The sequence below is a fragment of the Haemaphysalis longicornis genome, unplaced genomic scaffold (assembly GCF_048455015.1).
Source record: "Haemaphysalis longicornis isolate Haplotype H1 unplaced genomic scaffold, Haemaphysalis longicornis Haplotype H1 scaffold_1, whole genome shotgun sequence".
Taxonomy (NCBI): domain Eukaryota; kingdom Metazoa; phylum Arthropoda; class Arachnida; order Ixodida; family Ixodidae; genus Haemaphysalis; species Haemaphysalis longicornis.
Genome location: NW_027526203.1, coordinates 34341756 through 34356265, shown reverse-complemented (window position 1 = coordinate 34356265; position 14510 = coordinate 34341756). Strand labels below are relative to the sequence as shown.

At 46.4% G+C, this 14510-nt stretch overlaps 1 protein-coding gene across 1 annotated transcript in view; it reads left to right on the top strand.

The window, feature by feature from the left end:
* LOC144163010 (nose resistant to fluoxetine protein 6-like) overlaps positions 1-14510 on the top strand; it is a 206170-nt gene that overhangs the window by 122140 nt on the left and 69520 nt on the right. The window contains exons 8-10 of the mRNA XM_077693822.1: positions 3392-3484; positions 6674-6842; positions 10393-10472. Coding sequence (XP_077549948.1) covers positions 3392-3484; positions 6674-6842; positions 10393-10472 — 342 coding nt within the window. The remainder of the gene's footprint in view (positions 1-3391; positions 3485-6673; positions 6843-10392; positions 10473-14510) is intronic.

Below are 14510 nucleotides of genomic sequence, written 5' to 3'. Positions count from 1 at the left end.
TCCGAGCAGTGGGGGAGGGTGCGCTGGGAAGCTCTGACTCGGGAGTCCAAACACTCCTGGTCACTGTGGCTGGTACCACCGCCGACAGAGTTAAACCGGCGGCCACCATGCGCGACTTGCCCACAGCATTCAATAGATCTGTTTCTCTCTCTCTTTATCCGAATACCTTTTCCTTTTTAGGCAGGGAATAAGTCCTCCACCCCGTTCCTACAATACATCGCAGGGCAGTGGCGTAGCCAGAAATATTTTTCCGGGGTGTTATTCACTGCTAGTAAAAATTAAAAAGATAAATAAAAAAGGAGTGCCTTTACCCAAGCAAAGTCTTTGTGATTTTTCTGCTGTAACAAAAATAGTGCATTAGAGGCCTCGTTTGCTGTAAAATCTGCATTAAAAAATAAGAGTGCAAACAAGACTCCCAGAAACATTTTTGTCAACAAATTGACACTGTTCTTACCTCAGGTTTCCCGTTGTAATATGTCTATGCGGGCTGTAACTAGCATAGACGAAAAGAGGCTGAAAGAAAGAGAGAGATTGGGGGGGGGGGGGGGGGGCGATTCAGCATTGACCAAATTTCGGGGCGTGTTCTGATACCGAAACACCCCCCTTCCCCCCATCTCCTCCCTTCCTCTGACTGCGCTTCTGCTGCATGGGTAGCGAGCGGAAGGCGCCCGAAAGGGCGAGTGAGGCCCATTGAGTGTGACCACGAAACCACATCTCTGTCCAAGCTGCACAGCAGTGAGCACTTTCAAAAATTGCATTAATGCGTACAGATGATTGTCGATAAAAATTACAAAGCACGCAAGCAACAAGCGTATTAGTAGAGACAGTCGTTCCTGCGAAAATAAATTCTACTATTATGACACGGTAGCGAAAAGCAGTATACAAAATGTTTCCATAGTAGAAGGATAACGCGCCGACAATGTGGCTTGCGCAGACATAAAACTATAAATTGTTACGTGTGTGGATGGTGTCGTTGTGGGTGGTTAGAGAGGGAACAGAAGCAAATTTGATTGCTCTGCGCAGCACATTGTTAAATACATTAATTACAAAGTTCTGATGTGCTTTCGGTGAAATTAATGTTATTTCCTTGCAATATTGCCGGTTTAACGTTTAATGCAACGTGAAATAAGTCCTAAACGTCTGCAAATTATGAGAAAAATGATGCAAATGCGCTTTTGTTACGCGTGGTAAGTAAACTGTAAACTCGCAACCCTAAGCACACAAAAAAAGGAGAAAACTTCGGAGTTGAACCCACGGCGCAAGCAGCAAAATCCAAGGCGGTTACCTCCAAACCACCGAGTCCAACAGCTGGTACAGATGAGCAGAGCCTCCTGAGGCTATAGCTATCTGGGTGTTGCTAGGCGCGATGCCGGAGCGTCCGGAGTCGTCAGAGCCAATGCCGTTGCTATGCCGTGTCGCCTCCTGCCCCTTCCCCAAATGATCTTTCAAAAAAAGGGCAGCAGAGAGGAACCTCTTTTTTGTCGTCGCTTTTGCTTTCGCAACTCTCGAAACCTCCGTACTGCAGTGCTTTGATGCCTGCAAAAATTAAGCTGGCCACTTTTCAATCATCATGGAGATTTGCCTAGTCCTACAAAGCCGAAACCACACGCGGCGTGTTTTGCGCGTTTTGACGCGTCGACGGAGCCCTGCGTTGACGCGCCCGCGTCGCCAAAATGGAAGGACCCGCGAGGTGACGTGCGAGCAGCGCCGATGTCTATGCTCACCAGATATCGGCGTCGACGCAGCCCCAGGAAGCACCGGAAAGCGGGCGACAGCGTCCGGGTTTCCTATCCATCTCGTGGTCTGGGGTCATCCCTTTCAAGCGGAAAACAATCAATTGCTTTTTAACCCACGCTAATCGGCTACCTTAAGACGAATTGAAAGCTGTTTCTGCGTGAAAGCCCGCATTCCGTTTGTGGCTTGCTTAGCCTTCATGGGGAAAATCGGGGATGCGATGGCTTTTTGTGAGTTAAATAAGGGAGCTCTGGCTACATCGTTTGCAGTATTAGTATTACGGGGCTTGGCTGCAAAATCGGTGCGTTATGAACAAGAGTTATCAGCGCCAGAGTTCTAGCGGCGCACTCCATTCCATTCTCAGCCACCTCGGCTTGCGTAAGGAAGACCGGGGATGGGCGATAGCTTTTCCCGACTCAAATGAGACAGCTTTGGTTACATCGCTTGCAGTAAAATTGTCCTCCCCCCTAAGATCGGAGCGTAAGAAGCAAGCGTTATTACTGCCCTAATTTTTCGAATACAGCCAACACAAAACACAACTGTCAATATCCGTTGGCAACGTACATTGGTATACGGAATTCTTGGATTTGGTTGGCTGTTGAGCTTTTGTTTTTCAGGTCAATGGTTCGAAACTTGGCAAAACCTCGCTTTTCTTTTTATTTTGCGATGAGTGTTCGATGAATATTTTTTTTTTACCAGGATAAAAAAAGGGTACCAAGGTACCCTGCCCTTTTATCTACAAGTGGTGTTGGACTCTGACCTCCACAGCAAAGCAGCGATGAAAACTTTTTTTTGCTCACGCTTTGACTTCAGGAAGCACTGCGTACACAGCATCAAGGTAGTACATCAAGTTGCAATAAATTGAATTCTTCGAAGTGCGTTTTTTTTGTTTATCAAGCTCTCTTATTTTGTTTCAAATTAGACAGTGATGACTTGAAATACGTTTTACAGCTTTTCAAAATTGACCCACAAGCATTCTTAGCAATGAATAAAGGAAAGAAAGTGCATTTTTATGATAAATGTATACTTATAATTACTGCATTTAAACAACAGAAAATAACTCCTTATACACAATTAAAAATAACTTGAAAAGGATGGCAGAGTTCATACTTAAGTGTCCACCAACGCACGTCGACGCAGCGGCTGACGCGTGACTTCGTCGGTCTCGTGCAACTCGCCCTCTTTTGCGTGTCGACGTGCTGCCGCCTAACGAGGCTGACGCTCGCGCCACGCCTCATTTCGCGTCCATGTGGTTGGGCCTGACGCCAGCTAATGGTGGCGGGATGTGGAATGGCAACGGGGAACAAAAACAAAAAACTACCATTGGTAGAAATAGCGGCCATGTTGGTCAAGTTAAATGGCATGTTTGTGCAATGGAAGACACTGAGATAATTCCATCTAACACTCATTGATCCCCTGAAGCTAAGGTCCACCTATTCGATGTCATCAAACAAGTTGCGTCAACGACATGGCGTCATGTAGGTCTTCAAGGAAGTTACTGTAAGATGGCTCAATTAAAGACCATCAATAGGAGTATCACTGGTTACCACCTGCACGCTGTGAACACCTCGCTGATATCTACAATCAGCCGGTGGCTGTGAGGTGGCTGGATGAATTTCAAATGGGGCGTTTTATTTCACCGCTTTTTGTCGCGCAGCGGATTTCTCTTCGGCTATCACGGCCTTGTGGATCACGAGTCAACTGGCCGGCGGCGACAGCCTATCTTCAACGTGCTCCACAAAGCATTCAGGTATGAGTCTTCCAATACCTCTTATCTAATATTGTTACGGGACTAAGGTGGGCAATGCCTCACAGCCCCTTGACCGAAGAAAGACTACGACGACGACGAGGTTCCTGGCGCGCATGTTGGGCGAGGGTGGTGTCATAGCCGCTATGCCCGTTCTGTAAATAGATTGCTTCGCCCCATCCCATCGTTCGTCTCATCTGTGTCCTGCCGCCATGTAACATTTTGGTTGAGGTGCGGGATCATCCCCATCTTGGCCTCCGCATCGCATCGTCTCAGCCTTGGGTGAAATCGCCGAGGGACCGCCGGCCATGTCGGGCAGCCCCAGCCCACTGCGACCTGCATTCGACCACGTGCCCCTCCTCGTGTCCCCAGCCCGTGTGCAGCCACTGAAGACCAGCCGATACAAGCCAAGAACAGACCAAAGAAGTCGCCGTGCCCCCAGCCCTGTCGTCCGACGTGGTTCGAATTCCGCCGACAGTTCTTTCCTGCTTGAAGACATCGCTTCTATTGGGCCAGGCATCAACAGGGACGTCATCTTCATCTGTGGCGGCAGGCAAAGCTCCACTGTATGTTTTCATCGCATCGCTCACCGCATCGCAATCCTCACGTTGCCTCGGCATTGACCGGGACGGTCGTCCTCGACCCGAGGGGTGATGTTACGGGACTAAGGTGGGAAATGCCTCACAGCCCCTTGACCGAAGAACGACTACGACGATGACGATGTTCCTGGCGCGCATCTTGCGCGAGGTCGGTGTCATGGCCGCTATGCCCGTTCTGTAAATAGATTGCTTCACCCCATCCCATCGTTCGTCTCATATGTGTCCTGTCGCCACGTAACAATATGTAGCGTCAGTGTCGGTAGACTTGGGACAGTTTTCTGCTTCCTTTAAACCAGGCGGCCGTGCAGGCATATATGTATAGCAGCGAGCGGCATCGAGTTGTGGCAGGAACTTCAAAAACCATTGCTAATTATACTACAGCTCACTGGCCTTTACAGCACTCTACAAAGCTGTATCTAACGCTTTTTTAAAAAAGTTCCAGAACAGCCGCCTGTCTTGGCCGATTGGTTGGGATTTCCTTTACGGAAACTGTGAAATGGAAGTAGTCCTGCATAGAGAGGCGAAGGGATTTTATGTTTAGAGATAGGCAGTGTCCAGAGTTCCGCCTGCCGGTACTATAAGCACTAGACTAAAGCGACGTCCACCGACATTTTCATGAAAAAATGCCGCGTCTAGTACTACTTCGCCTTCCATTAACGTAACGTAACGTAGACACACCTAACATAACCTAAAGAACAGAAAGTAATATATTCAAACACTGAAAACTGATCTAAGCCATTCAAATTGTAATTACAACTTGAGATTTAAAGGAAAATAATGAAGGCAAGAGCCGGACTTGCACCACCACCCTTGGTAACAGGAAGCTAAGGCCATACCTCTACACTACAACGGCAGACACGCTGGTCTGTGACAGCCCAATCTTAAAAATTCGAATGTCGTCGGACGGCACACTAGCCATGACTGCAGCGTTGAGCTGGAGTGCCGTCGGACGGCACTCTAGCCACTACGTTTGATGTATACGCTTAAAGTGTTCACACGCACACGCACTCCCAATAATTTGTACATTTTTGGCTTACGACGAAAGGCGGGCGTCTGCCAACGTTGAAAACTCATGAATTCAGATAAACAGGAGACGAGCTCCGTAGCAAACACGGTGTCATAGCGCAATTGAAACAAAATTTGAAAACTAAAAAAACTTCACTATTCTGAACGGACGTGAATCAATCTGAAAAGTCATAATATTTTATATATTGCGCTGACGTAGAGTACGAGGGTCATGCCTTGTGCAACGATATGATCACGGGACGTGCAGGCCTAAAAATATTGGAATGTTTATAAAAAACAAATTGCATGCAGGCTTATAGTTCTACTTTTCTTCAAGGCTGTCTTTGGCATGTAATTGCATAAATAAACACTTAAGTAATTTGTAAGCATTGTTGGATTACTTCGCAAATCGCAGTCTGTAGTCCCTAGGCAATGTTTCGACCACTCTGGGTGCATTTGCGCGAACGGAGTTAGCAGAAAAATCAATTCTAAAGGGCTGGCCTCCCCTATGCACCCTCCTTGCGATTTCCTACGCCGTTTTGTAGGACGCTTGCTCTTACAGGCTTGGCTTGACTGCTCCAACCACGCGGCTCGCCGACCGTCTGAAAGAATCAGTCGGCCGGCCGCCGGCGGGTTGTCGCATGCATATTGCAATTCGTTTGTTGTGTTGGAAGTAAGCCTCAACAAGATTTGTGGCCGGAAGAATGACATCGCAATACACATACGCGTCACGTTAGTTGTTGCGGCCGCCGCAAATGTCGCTTGGTATTTTTTCTTCTTTCAGGCTTTATAAATTGAATGCTGCTTTATCGACCCCCTTAACGATTAAAAGTGTGTTTCATTGAGTCAGCCCATGCTATGCAAAAAAGACTAAATTATGATAAATTCACTTCAGTGTTCGTTTAATGCGGGTTGCTGCGCGCATTAGAGAACAATCTCAGGCACAGTAAAGATAACAAAGCCGCTTTTGTTCCGCCGTCAACACAAATATTTTTCTATTTAGAGGCCTGACTACGTGCGCAAGTATTCACGGTTTGGAACTGTATTTCGTGTGCACAGCTAGAAGTATTACTTTATTGTTATTAGTTTTCTTGGGCGGATTTTTTTACAGAAGAAACAAGGCAGTTTTGTTGTCCTCTCAGTTGCTAACTTGACGTGTGGAGGGTATGGAGACTCTCTTCGGCAGATGGGTCGCAAAAAAAAGGATCGCATACCAAACTTCCTGGCATATTGTGCATCTGGAATCTGCAAAATATTACGCGGAACCTTAAAAGGGAGAATATGATGCCCGTAGTTATTATTAACAGTGACGTCGCTAGGTAGTGGCTTGTATTTCACCTTCTTAACCCGAAGAGTGGATTTTAATCCTGCCGAGTCGAAATGCGGCAACAAGAGAGAGGTCACTGCTCCCTTCCGCATACTAAATGGAAACGAGAAAATGAAACCTTTGACGAATGGTTTAATTATGCTGCGAGAATAAATGTAGTAATGAATGCCGCCTGCAATACGTTCAGTCAGTAATGTAATGGATGCGGCTTTTAAGAATTTGCTTTGTTTCGAGAGTCCAATGAGTGAGCGGTGTGTGCAGGGCCGTCGTAGCGATGCTGCTGGCCACAATGGTGGCCATCTTGTTGCCTGTCATCGGCTCGGGGCCCATGTGGAAGGAGACCATGGACGCCGTGGCGCAGAACTGCCACGACAACTGGTGGCTCAATGTGCTCTTCGTGAACAACCTCTTCGTGGCCCCCAGTGACAGGGTACGCTGCCCAAGCAACGCCACCTGGTTTGGCCGGGGCATTGCAAGGTGTCAATGTGGAGGTCAATAAGGCTGTCGAGGAGAGCAAACTTCACAGTGTCTATGCATCGTAGGCATGAAAAAGAGGCGCAATGCTGAATGGGATTTAGTTGGCTCATAAACTTATGCAGGGGTTGGCTACAGGTCTTTCTCAGGACAACAGAATTGCGACAACACACAGAGCTGACGATTATGTCCTTTTCACAAAAACAAGTTTTCTTTGTACCGCAGGCCACTGTGTCCCTACAGTTGTATAACGAGTCGCGATGGAAGGGGTGCCCTTCAGTTGCTAGCGCCAGCGCTGTGCGCCGTCGAAATTTTGGTGTTCCTTGTTCTGTTTGTAGGGTGAACTGAAAAGTGGTCACTTGCAACAAGTTATTTTGAGTGTGAAACGAAACAGTAATAAGCAAAAATAAAACAGTGGAAGCAAATTTCTCTCATGGTACATAGAAGGGATTACACAATGTGCATGCAGGAATAATAGCAGGCATCATGGACGACAGAAAACGATCAAATAGCAGATACGCAACCAAACAGCAAAGTATACTTTTATTACACTAATCAGTCTTGAAGAACCTAGGACAGTGTCCGTTGAGTGGATGAAAGCATAACAGTTTGGGGTGAATTGGACTCAGCAGTGCGTTTTACACGCGTTATTAACAAGGGAATCGCTTGGGATAGCATACGGGTAAATACGATGTGGTAATTGTTTCTCTTCCTAACTCTAGCATACTCAAAACTTAATTTGTTTACGAGTACCTCCGCCACTGTAGTAAAATATAGATATTAACGACGGCTTTCAAAGAATACACTGCACTAGGTCCAGGAGACCCTAAGGGGCATGAGGGCTCTACGTGCACTTCTGTAAAGCCGTTCGATCATTACTCCTGCGTCTGTCAGCTGGACGTTGCTTCCATGCTATTTTTACCTTTTTCTTCCGACACGCCCGCCGGTCCCATCTGCGGCACTACATTGGGAAGGATAAAGGAATGAAACGGGCTCCTGTCCCAACTTCTCCCGTTGCAATGCCGACCGCCTGTCAATGCAGCATACAAATGATAAAAAACTCACAAGCCCCTCCGTCTAACGACGACGATCGTTGAAACGCGAAGCTTTCTTGCCTGCGGAAACCAAATGGCCAAGCGCGAAAGTCAAAGCCGCTGCAATCAACGATCGAATTGCAAACCGCCTGAGAGGGAAAGTCCAAGCGTAGACAATCAAGGCGCAATCTAGGTACCAGTTAAAGTCCAAACAGAGACGACAGCAAACGAATCCCTCACGACAAAGCTGAGCCACCCCTCCTACCCCTCCATCGCCCACTGAGTCTGAAATAGCGCAATCTATGGACGTTCGCTTCATAACAGGAAGAACCCAGGTTCGAATCCTACCACGGGAAGTGTTTTTGCTCCTTTCATTATCATCATCATCTCCATCATCATGACTTGCCCTCTCACTGCGTAAAGTTGGCTTTCCTGCAGCGCGTTTTGGTTACGGCACCACCATCAGTGAGACGAAGAAAACGTAGCTTGAAAAAGTGCAAAGGGAGGATAAGTTCAGCATTAGCCGTAGCGCATGATTACCGGGGAGCATGATGAGATTTTAGAGAACCGTGTGGAGGAAGAAAAAGCTGTCTCCTGTCGCACTCTCCCACTATATTTGCACATCGTTTGTACAAAAGTACTGGTACCTTCCATAAAACGCAGTCGACAGCCAGGAATCGCTGCAACAATGGTATTTCTCGGTTTGATGAAAGCTGATGTTTAAATACAGAAACCGAAATTAAATCCGACCTAAATAATGCTGTGTGTTATATTCCGGTTCTATACATTCCTTTTTTTTTTGAAACGCAGTTTCCTTTAACATCACCAACTTGATTCGCAGTCCGCTTATACTATTCATTTTCCAGAAGAGCATAGGCTCGCTGCGTTTTGCGGCGGTATTGACGGGCCAACATATCTCCATATTAGTTTCGGTGTCATGATCAGCGCTATAACAACATCGTTCCCGGAGCTTTTTCAACCGAAGGTTGTATTGGCTGACTTATACCGTCGGTGGTGGAGTACACCGAAACGCCGTTTTGTAACGCCAAATTTATCCACGTGGTCTAATGACGATTATGGATGATCATGATTATGCCTTCCCAGTGCGTAGTACGTACCCACTCGGGGGGATTGGCCAGGCCGAATAGCCTTGCCGCAAAACTAAGCTTATCCACGTGCTCTTCAGGAACAACTCTTTCTCGCCCTTCGCAGCTTGCGCGGGGGCGCGCGCACGAGTGTCGCTCTATGTCACAACACAATGGGAGCCACCCAGCGTCGTCGCTCGCACCATGCCACATCGCAGGCGGGGTCGCTCGCTCTCATCGGGCGGTTCACCCTTTAGCGTTGCATGGGTTCGCTCTGCGGAATTGCGGACAGCCATTGTATAACATAAACGTTCCAGATAATCGCAGAAGAACCCTCTACAATAAAGTATACCGAAAGTTTGCGTTCGGATAAAGCTCAGCGAAATGAAAGGGCTTAGTTTTGGTCGATCGGTGGTTTTGTGTATTCATTTGGGTAATTGCTTTTTGGTTGCCGCAAAAGTGTTTCCATCTTCTTTTTGTGGTTATTGCGTTTAGATTTCTGCTGTTTTTGTTTTCACTGACGTCAAGCTTCCCGTGAACCAGTCATTCCGAAGGGAAAGCGTTATGGTTTTTTTCATAATTCACCTTATCCATAAGGTTCAGGAAAGCCACGCATGTTCTTGTTTGAATAAAATACGTTCGTTTGAAAAAATAAAAATAAAATAAAAGGTTGCTACCACGTTGGATCCTAGAAAATTGGAGCGACAAAATATTGAGCTATATTTGTAACAGGAACTGAAGTCAAAGAAGGAAAACATGGGTGGCACAAAAACAGTGTTACGAAGCCAAAAAGAGAGCGAAGAGGCGTGTTGAAGAGGGCGGAAAACTAACGGGAAAACAGGGAGATGGTGGAGAAAGAATCAGTGAACAAAAACTAAACGAAGTAGTGGGGCATAATGAGCATCCCTCTGACTTCTAGTTGCCTCTTTTGTGCACCTGCTGCTGAACAATGCTCTACAAGCTCGTGACAGAAATGGCAGAATACGATACCCTTATATTTTATATACGATTTCCGCCAGTTACATCCTCATAAAGCCAGTGTGAACGGGTATCTAGTGCGTCGCGGTTGCGTACGCAGTGCGTCGCAGTTGCAACCAGTGCGTCGCAGTATCTCAGTGCGTCGCAGTTGCGTACATATGTTCCTACCGAAGCCAGAGCAACTGAAAGAGCATTTGTACACCTCATCCTTAATTCGGCGTACAAATATAGGGACTAGACACTTACACTTTGAAATACAGTTGCTAGCTATTTTGCTGTAGCACCGCGAAGCTGTTGGGTGTGACTTCGCATGCATGGGTTTGGAGCAAACTGCTGAATAATCGCGTTCTCAACCCTCTTTTTTCCCTGCTGGAACTTCAAGTTTCGTTGCTCGTCTACTTTTCTGCAGTGCCTGGAAATCACATGGTACTTCGCAGTTTTGATCCAACTCTGCCTCGTGGGCACTGCTGTCATATTTGTTCTCCAAAGGTAAGTCTCCGTATATCCCACTGCCACACTTAGGGAACGCAAGTTGTTTGGGTATTTTTCGTAGGAATTACCCGGTTGTTTTGGAGTACCCAGCTGGAGTACGTAAGCGTGCGTAAAGAAGTACTGTACTTACTAGTTTCTGAAAAAAATTCTTAATGCTTACTTTCTGCCGGTGCGTGAGCATCTGGTTAAGCAAGGTGGCTATGTTTGTTTTCCCATTATAACCGAGGACAAGCACCCATGCTTTCGGACAGTACTTGGGAGGGAGACCTTTTGGGGAACACCGAGGGCCCATGGTTGTTACGCGTATTACAAGTGCTGCCTTCTGCGGTTAAGAACAAAAGCTGATCGACTGCAGAGTAGAAGGCTAGATATGTATAACTATATTATAAGGAATTCTTGCGGCCAAAGTACAACAAAGCACAAAGCAGTTCCACACCCGCAACGAACTTGGAAAATCTGGATTATTATCTTAGAACCACACCCTTACGAACCACAGGCCGGACCGTAGGCCCATCGTCATAAGCAGCTGTTGAGCATATGAGCAGGTCGGTGGTCAGATAAGCGAAACAGTCCACTTAGATAAAATTATTTGTGACCGAAGAGGCCACCACTTAAATTAGAACGTTAGTTTCATACAACACTGAAACTCTTCCGAGAGAAGGCACCTGAGATGCGATATTAAAGAAACATGCTGGCATAAAGTATGATACAATGGGGCTAAGCGAGGTTAGAACAAGTGTTAGAGGTTTTAGAATGTGAACGAGGAGGCACATTCTGCGTTAGCCGGGCCTATATTAAAGCAGAGAGCTGGCAGCAGTGTTTTTCATACAAAATTAAAGAGCAAGTTTAAAATGTGAGGTAGTTCTTCAATGCCAGTGAGAATAATGAAACCGTTGGTATCAAGCTGGTTAAGAAAGAAAGGTAGAAAGTCTCACAAGGCCTGCGCACCAACTCATACTCACTAGGACGATGTTGTTGATAGTTTCAGCGAGGAGGTTGAATTAGCAATGCATTCTATAAACACTGAGTCCACAATCCTAATGATTTGCAATTCCAGGTTTGCCTCAATATGTAGCTTACTTTAGTGAAGTGTCACGTTAAATACGATATAGGGCTAGTCTTATAAGGGAAACTTTGCTATGAAGAAAACGTGTATTTTATTCAAATGGCTGGTTTAGATGGCTAGGAATACGCTCAATCAAAAGTAAGGGCACCTGTTTTCGGGTATCGCGTTGCTAGGAAGACCCAGTTGTATTGGCCAATCGGTGTAGAGCGGCAGTGGAAATAAAAAATGATGGAGTAGCCTCAGCGTCAGCCGCCAAAGTAGTCTACTGTTTTGTATTTTCTCTGTAGGAGAGAGAACTAGGGAGGGAAAGAAAAAGAGAGACATAGAAAGGGAGAAAGAGAAAAATGATATATAGAGTGAGAGGGCAAGCAAAACAGAGAGAGAAAGAGACACAAAGAAACAAAAATAGACAGATAGAAGGTTCTTTTTCTAAAGGGGCAGAGAAACAGAGAGAAAACAAGAGAAAGGGCATTATTATTATTAGTTTTCTTGGGCGGATTATATTCAAGGCGAGTGCTGTGGAAGGGAAAGCCGAAGAACGGAGTATAGTGCGCTGATATGCATAGTTGAGCGTCCGCCCTGGTCCGCAAAAGTCGTTCTTGGTGCATCCTGGACGGGCCCAGCACTTTATTCTTCTACGCATGGGCGACCCCGGAAGATATGAAGCGAGGGTTCCAATTGCAGGGCAACTGTTTCAGTAGCGTGCGACGCTTGACAAGACTTCTTGGCATCCCACATACGGAAGAAAATTGCAGGTGTGAGGCGCTCCAAATCCTTCTGCACCTTGTGCGTCAATTGCCAAAGAAAGGAGAAAGAAGGAGGAACAGACTGAAAAAGATCCTTACATTGGGCCACGTGCAAGCTTTCCCTCTCTTCTTACCGCCTGGAAAAACTACGAAAACTCTGGCATTTACCAACTCAGAACGCTACTCCGATAGTGGTTTTGCTCAGCAGATGCTTCAACGGGACTTTTGAAACCTCCTTTTTGGCTTTGCTTTAAAGTGCACATCAAAACCATTTTAGCGTTACAACTGCAAAGAAGTCGGACAATAGCGGTGATGCCTTGTTTCATGACAGATGGGAAGACAATCTTTTGGAATGGACTTGTGCAACCGACGGGGAGTGACCGTTTGAGGAGTTTCTATGACCTCTTCGGAGCGCAGAAATTTTACCATGCTCCGATATTCTGTGATGACGAAGCCGAACGAAGCGCTGCGTTATTCGGAAGGTCTGGGAACCCTGTCGGATTTTCATGTTTTTCGGGGTGAACTTATGCCGATGGTTGGTCACATAAAAGTGATCGTGACCCAACTGGTTCCCGTCAGCACAGAAAATGAGCGCCCTACACGACTTCACTAGAAGAAAGTAAGAAGAGTCACTACTACGGTCAATGGAAGTAGGCATGAGTCAGCGCAGAAACAACGGCCCTCGGTTAATATTTCATACCGCTGAGTGTCTCGTGCAAAGACAAGTGGCAATATTACGAATCACCTGCATAACACCTGCGTGTAATCCAAATGCACACGTTTAGTCATCCCATTTGACATTTGAAAGCGCAGCTTTCAGTCTCTCACTGATCATGTCCGTACACGAAAACGTACTTCAGGAAAGCCGACTTTCTCTGATGGTGATGATGATCGTGGGTGAACTATAGAAAATCAAAACGCTTCCCTGCGAAGCTTGGTGAGAGATCGGTTAGAGTCCTTCCACTAAAGGTTGATGTGCAGCAGGAGGAGGTGACGCAGGCGTGCGACGGCGCGACGTACATATGCCAAACATCCTTATCTTTGGTGAACGGGGACAAAATTGTTATCCACACTTCGACGTACGAGTAGAATGATGTTGCTCTGCATGCCGTACGGCTGTTAGCCACAAGACGGTTGGCCTAACGTGTAATTTTGAGGTTTAATACGTTAACAGCGAACGTCACATTCTGAGGTTTAACACCGTGAACAAACTCGAAAAAGCACTCACTGTACGTCAAGCAGCAGGTACCGATTCATGCCGAAGACCCTTACCAAAATGTTAGGTCTACGGAGTGCATACCCGAAAGTTGCTGCAGTTATTCGCGAAAAGTTGTACATACCTCCAGAGTAGCTACTGGCAGTTTGGGATTGACCAACCAAGGAACCACCATGAGAAAGCTTCGCGCTCAACCATCGTCGTTGTCTTTATCTTTGAGTCTTTATCGTTACCACTCTATTTTTGTTTACTAACACAGTGGTCAAAAAATGAGGTCGGGCAGCCCCTGATCCGTTTTGGAAGTAGTTATTCTGGCACAATGACCACCCCTCTCACCATTCCCTCTCAAAGGAAAGACAACAAGAAAGGAGGCACAATATTTGCCATCTTTGGTGGCCATGCATAAAACAATCCAAGGAGGGTGAGGTTTCCATCGTAATAGGAGTTGTTTTGCCTTTCATGTCGCAAGGCGAAATGGGACAGCGCTTCCAGCTAAAATCATTGGCGCAGACACTGGCGCACACGTAAGCTGGCATACGTCAGGACTCGGTTGAAGAGCACCCTTTGACAGTTCGAAACATTGCCTGAATTGCCCACAGGCAGAATTTTTTTCTCAGTTCTTTCGCAAAACGTGGCATCTACGCTCTACGAATTCGCGACTTGGACAATGCTAAAGAAGTGTGTGCTGACAAGCTCCGAAACAGCCTTTTGACATTATTTCTGGAATACTGGAAAGAAGGTACAAGGGCAAAGTTATTTCAGATAAATTGTCCGTGAGACATCAAACAGGAAAAGCAGGCATAGAATACACGTAGACTGAAGTGCATTTGAGTTCTTTTGTTGTATTTTTGTGATGCGGCATATAAAGAAAAGATAAGGAAGTAGGTACAACAGAGAGAAGGGGTGCAAAATCACAGGTAGTCAGGAAATTGTCGTCACTCGACAAGTCTAAAGGTAGGCATGGAGTCCGGTCTCGTGTTAAATGTTCAGCAGCGACCTCCAGTAGC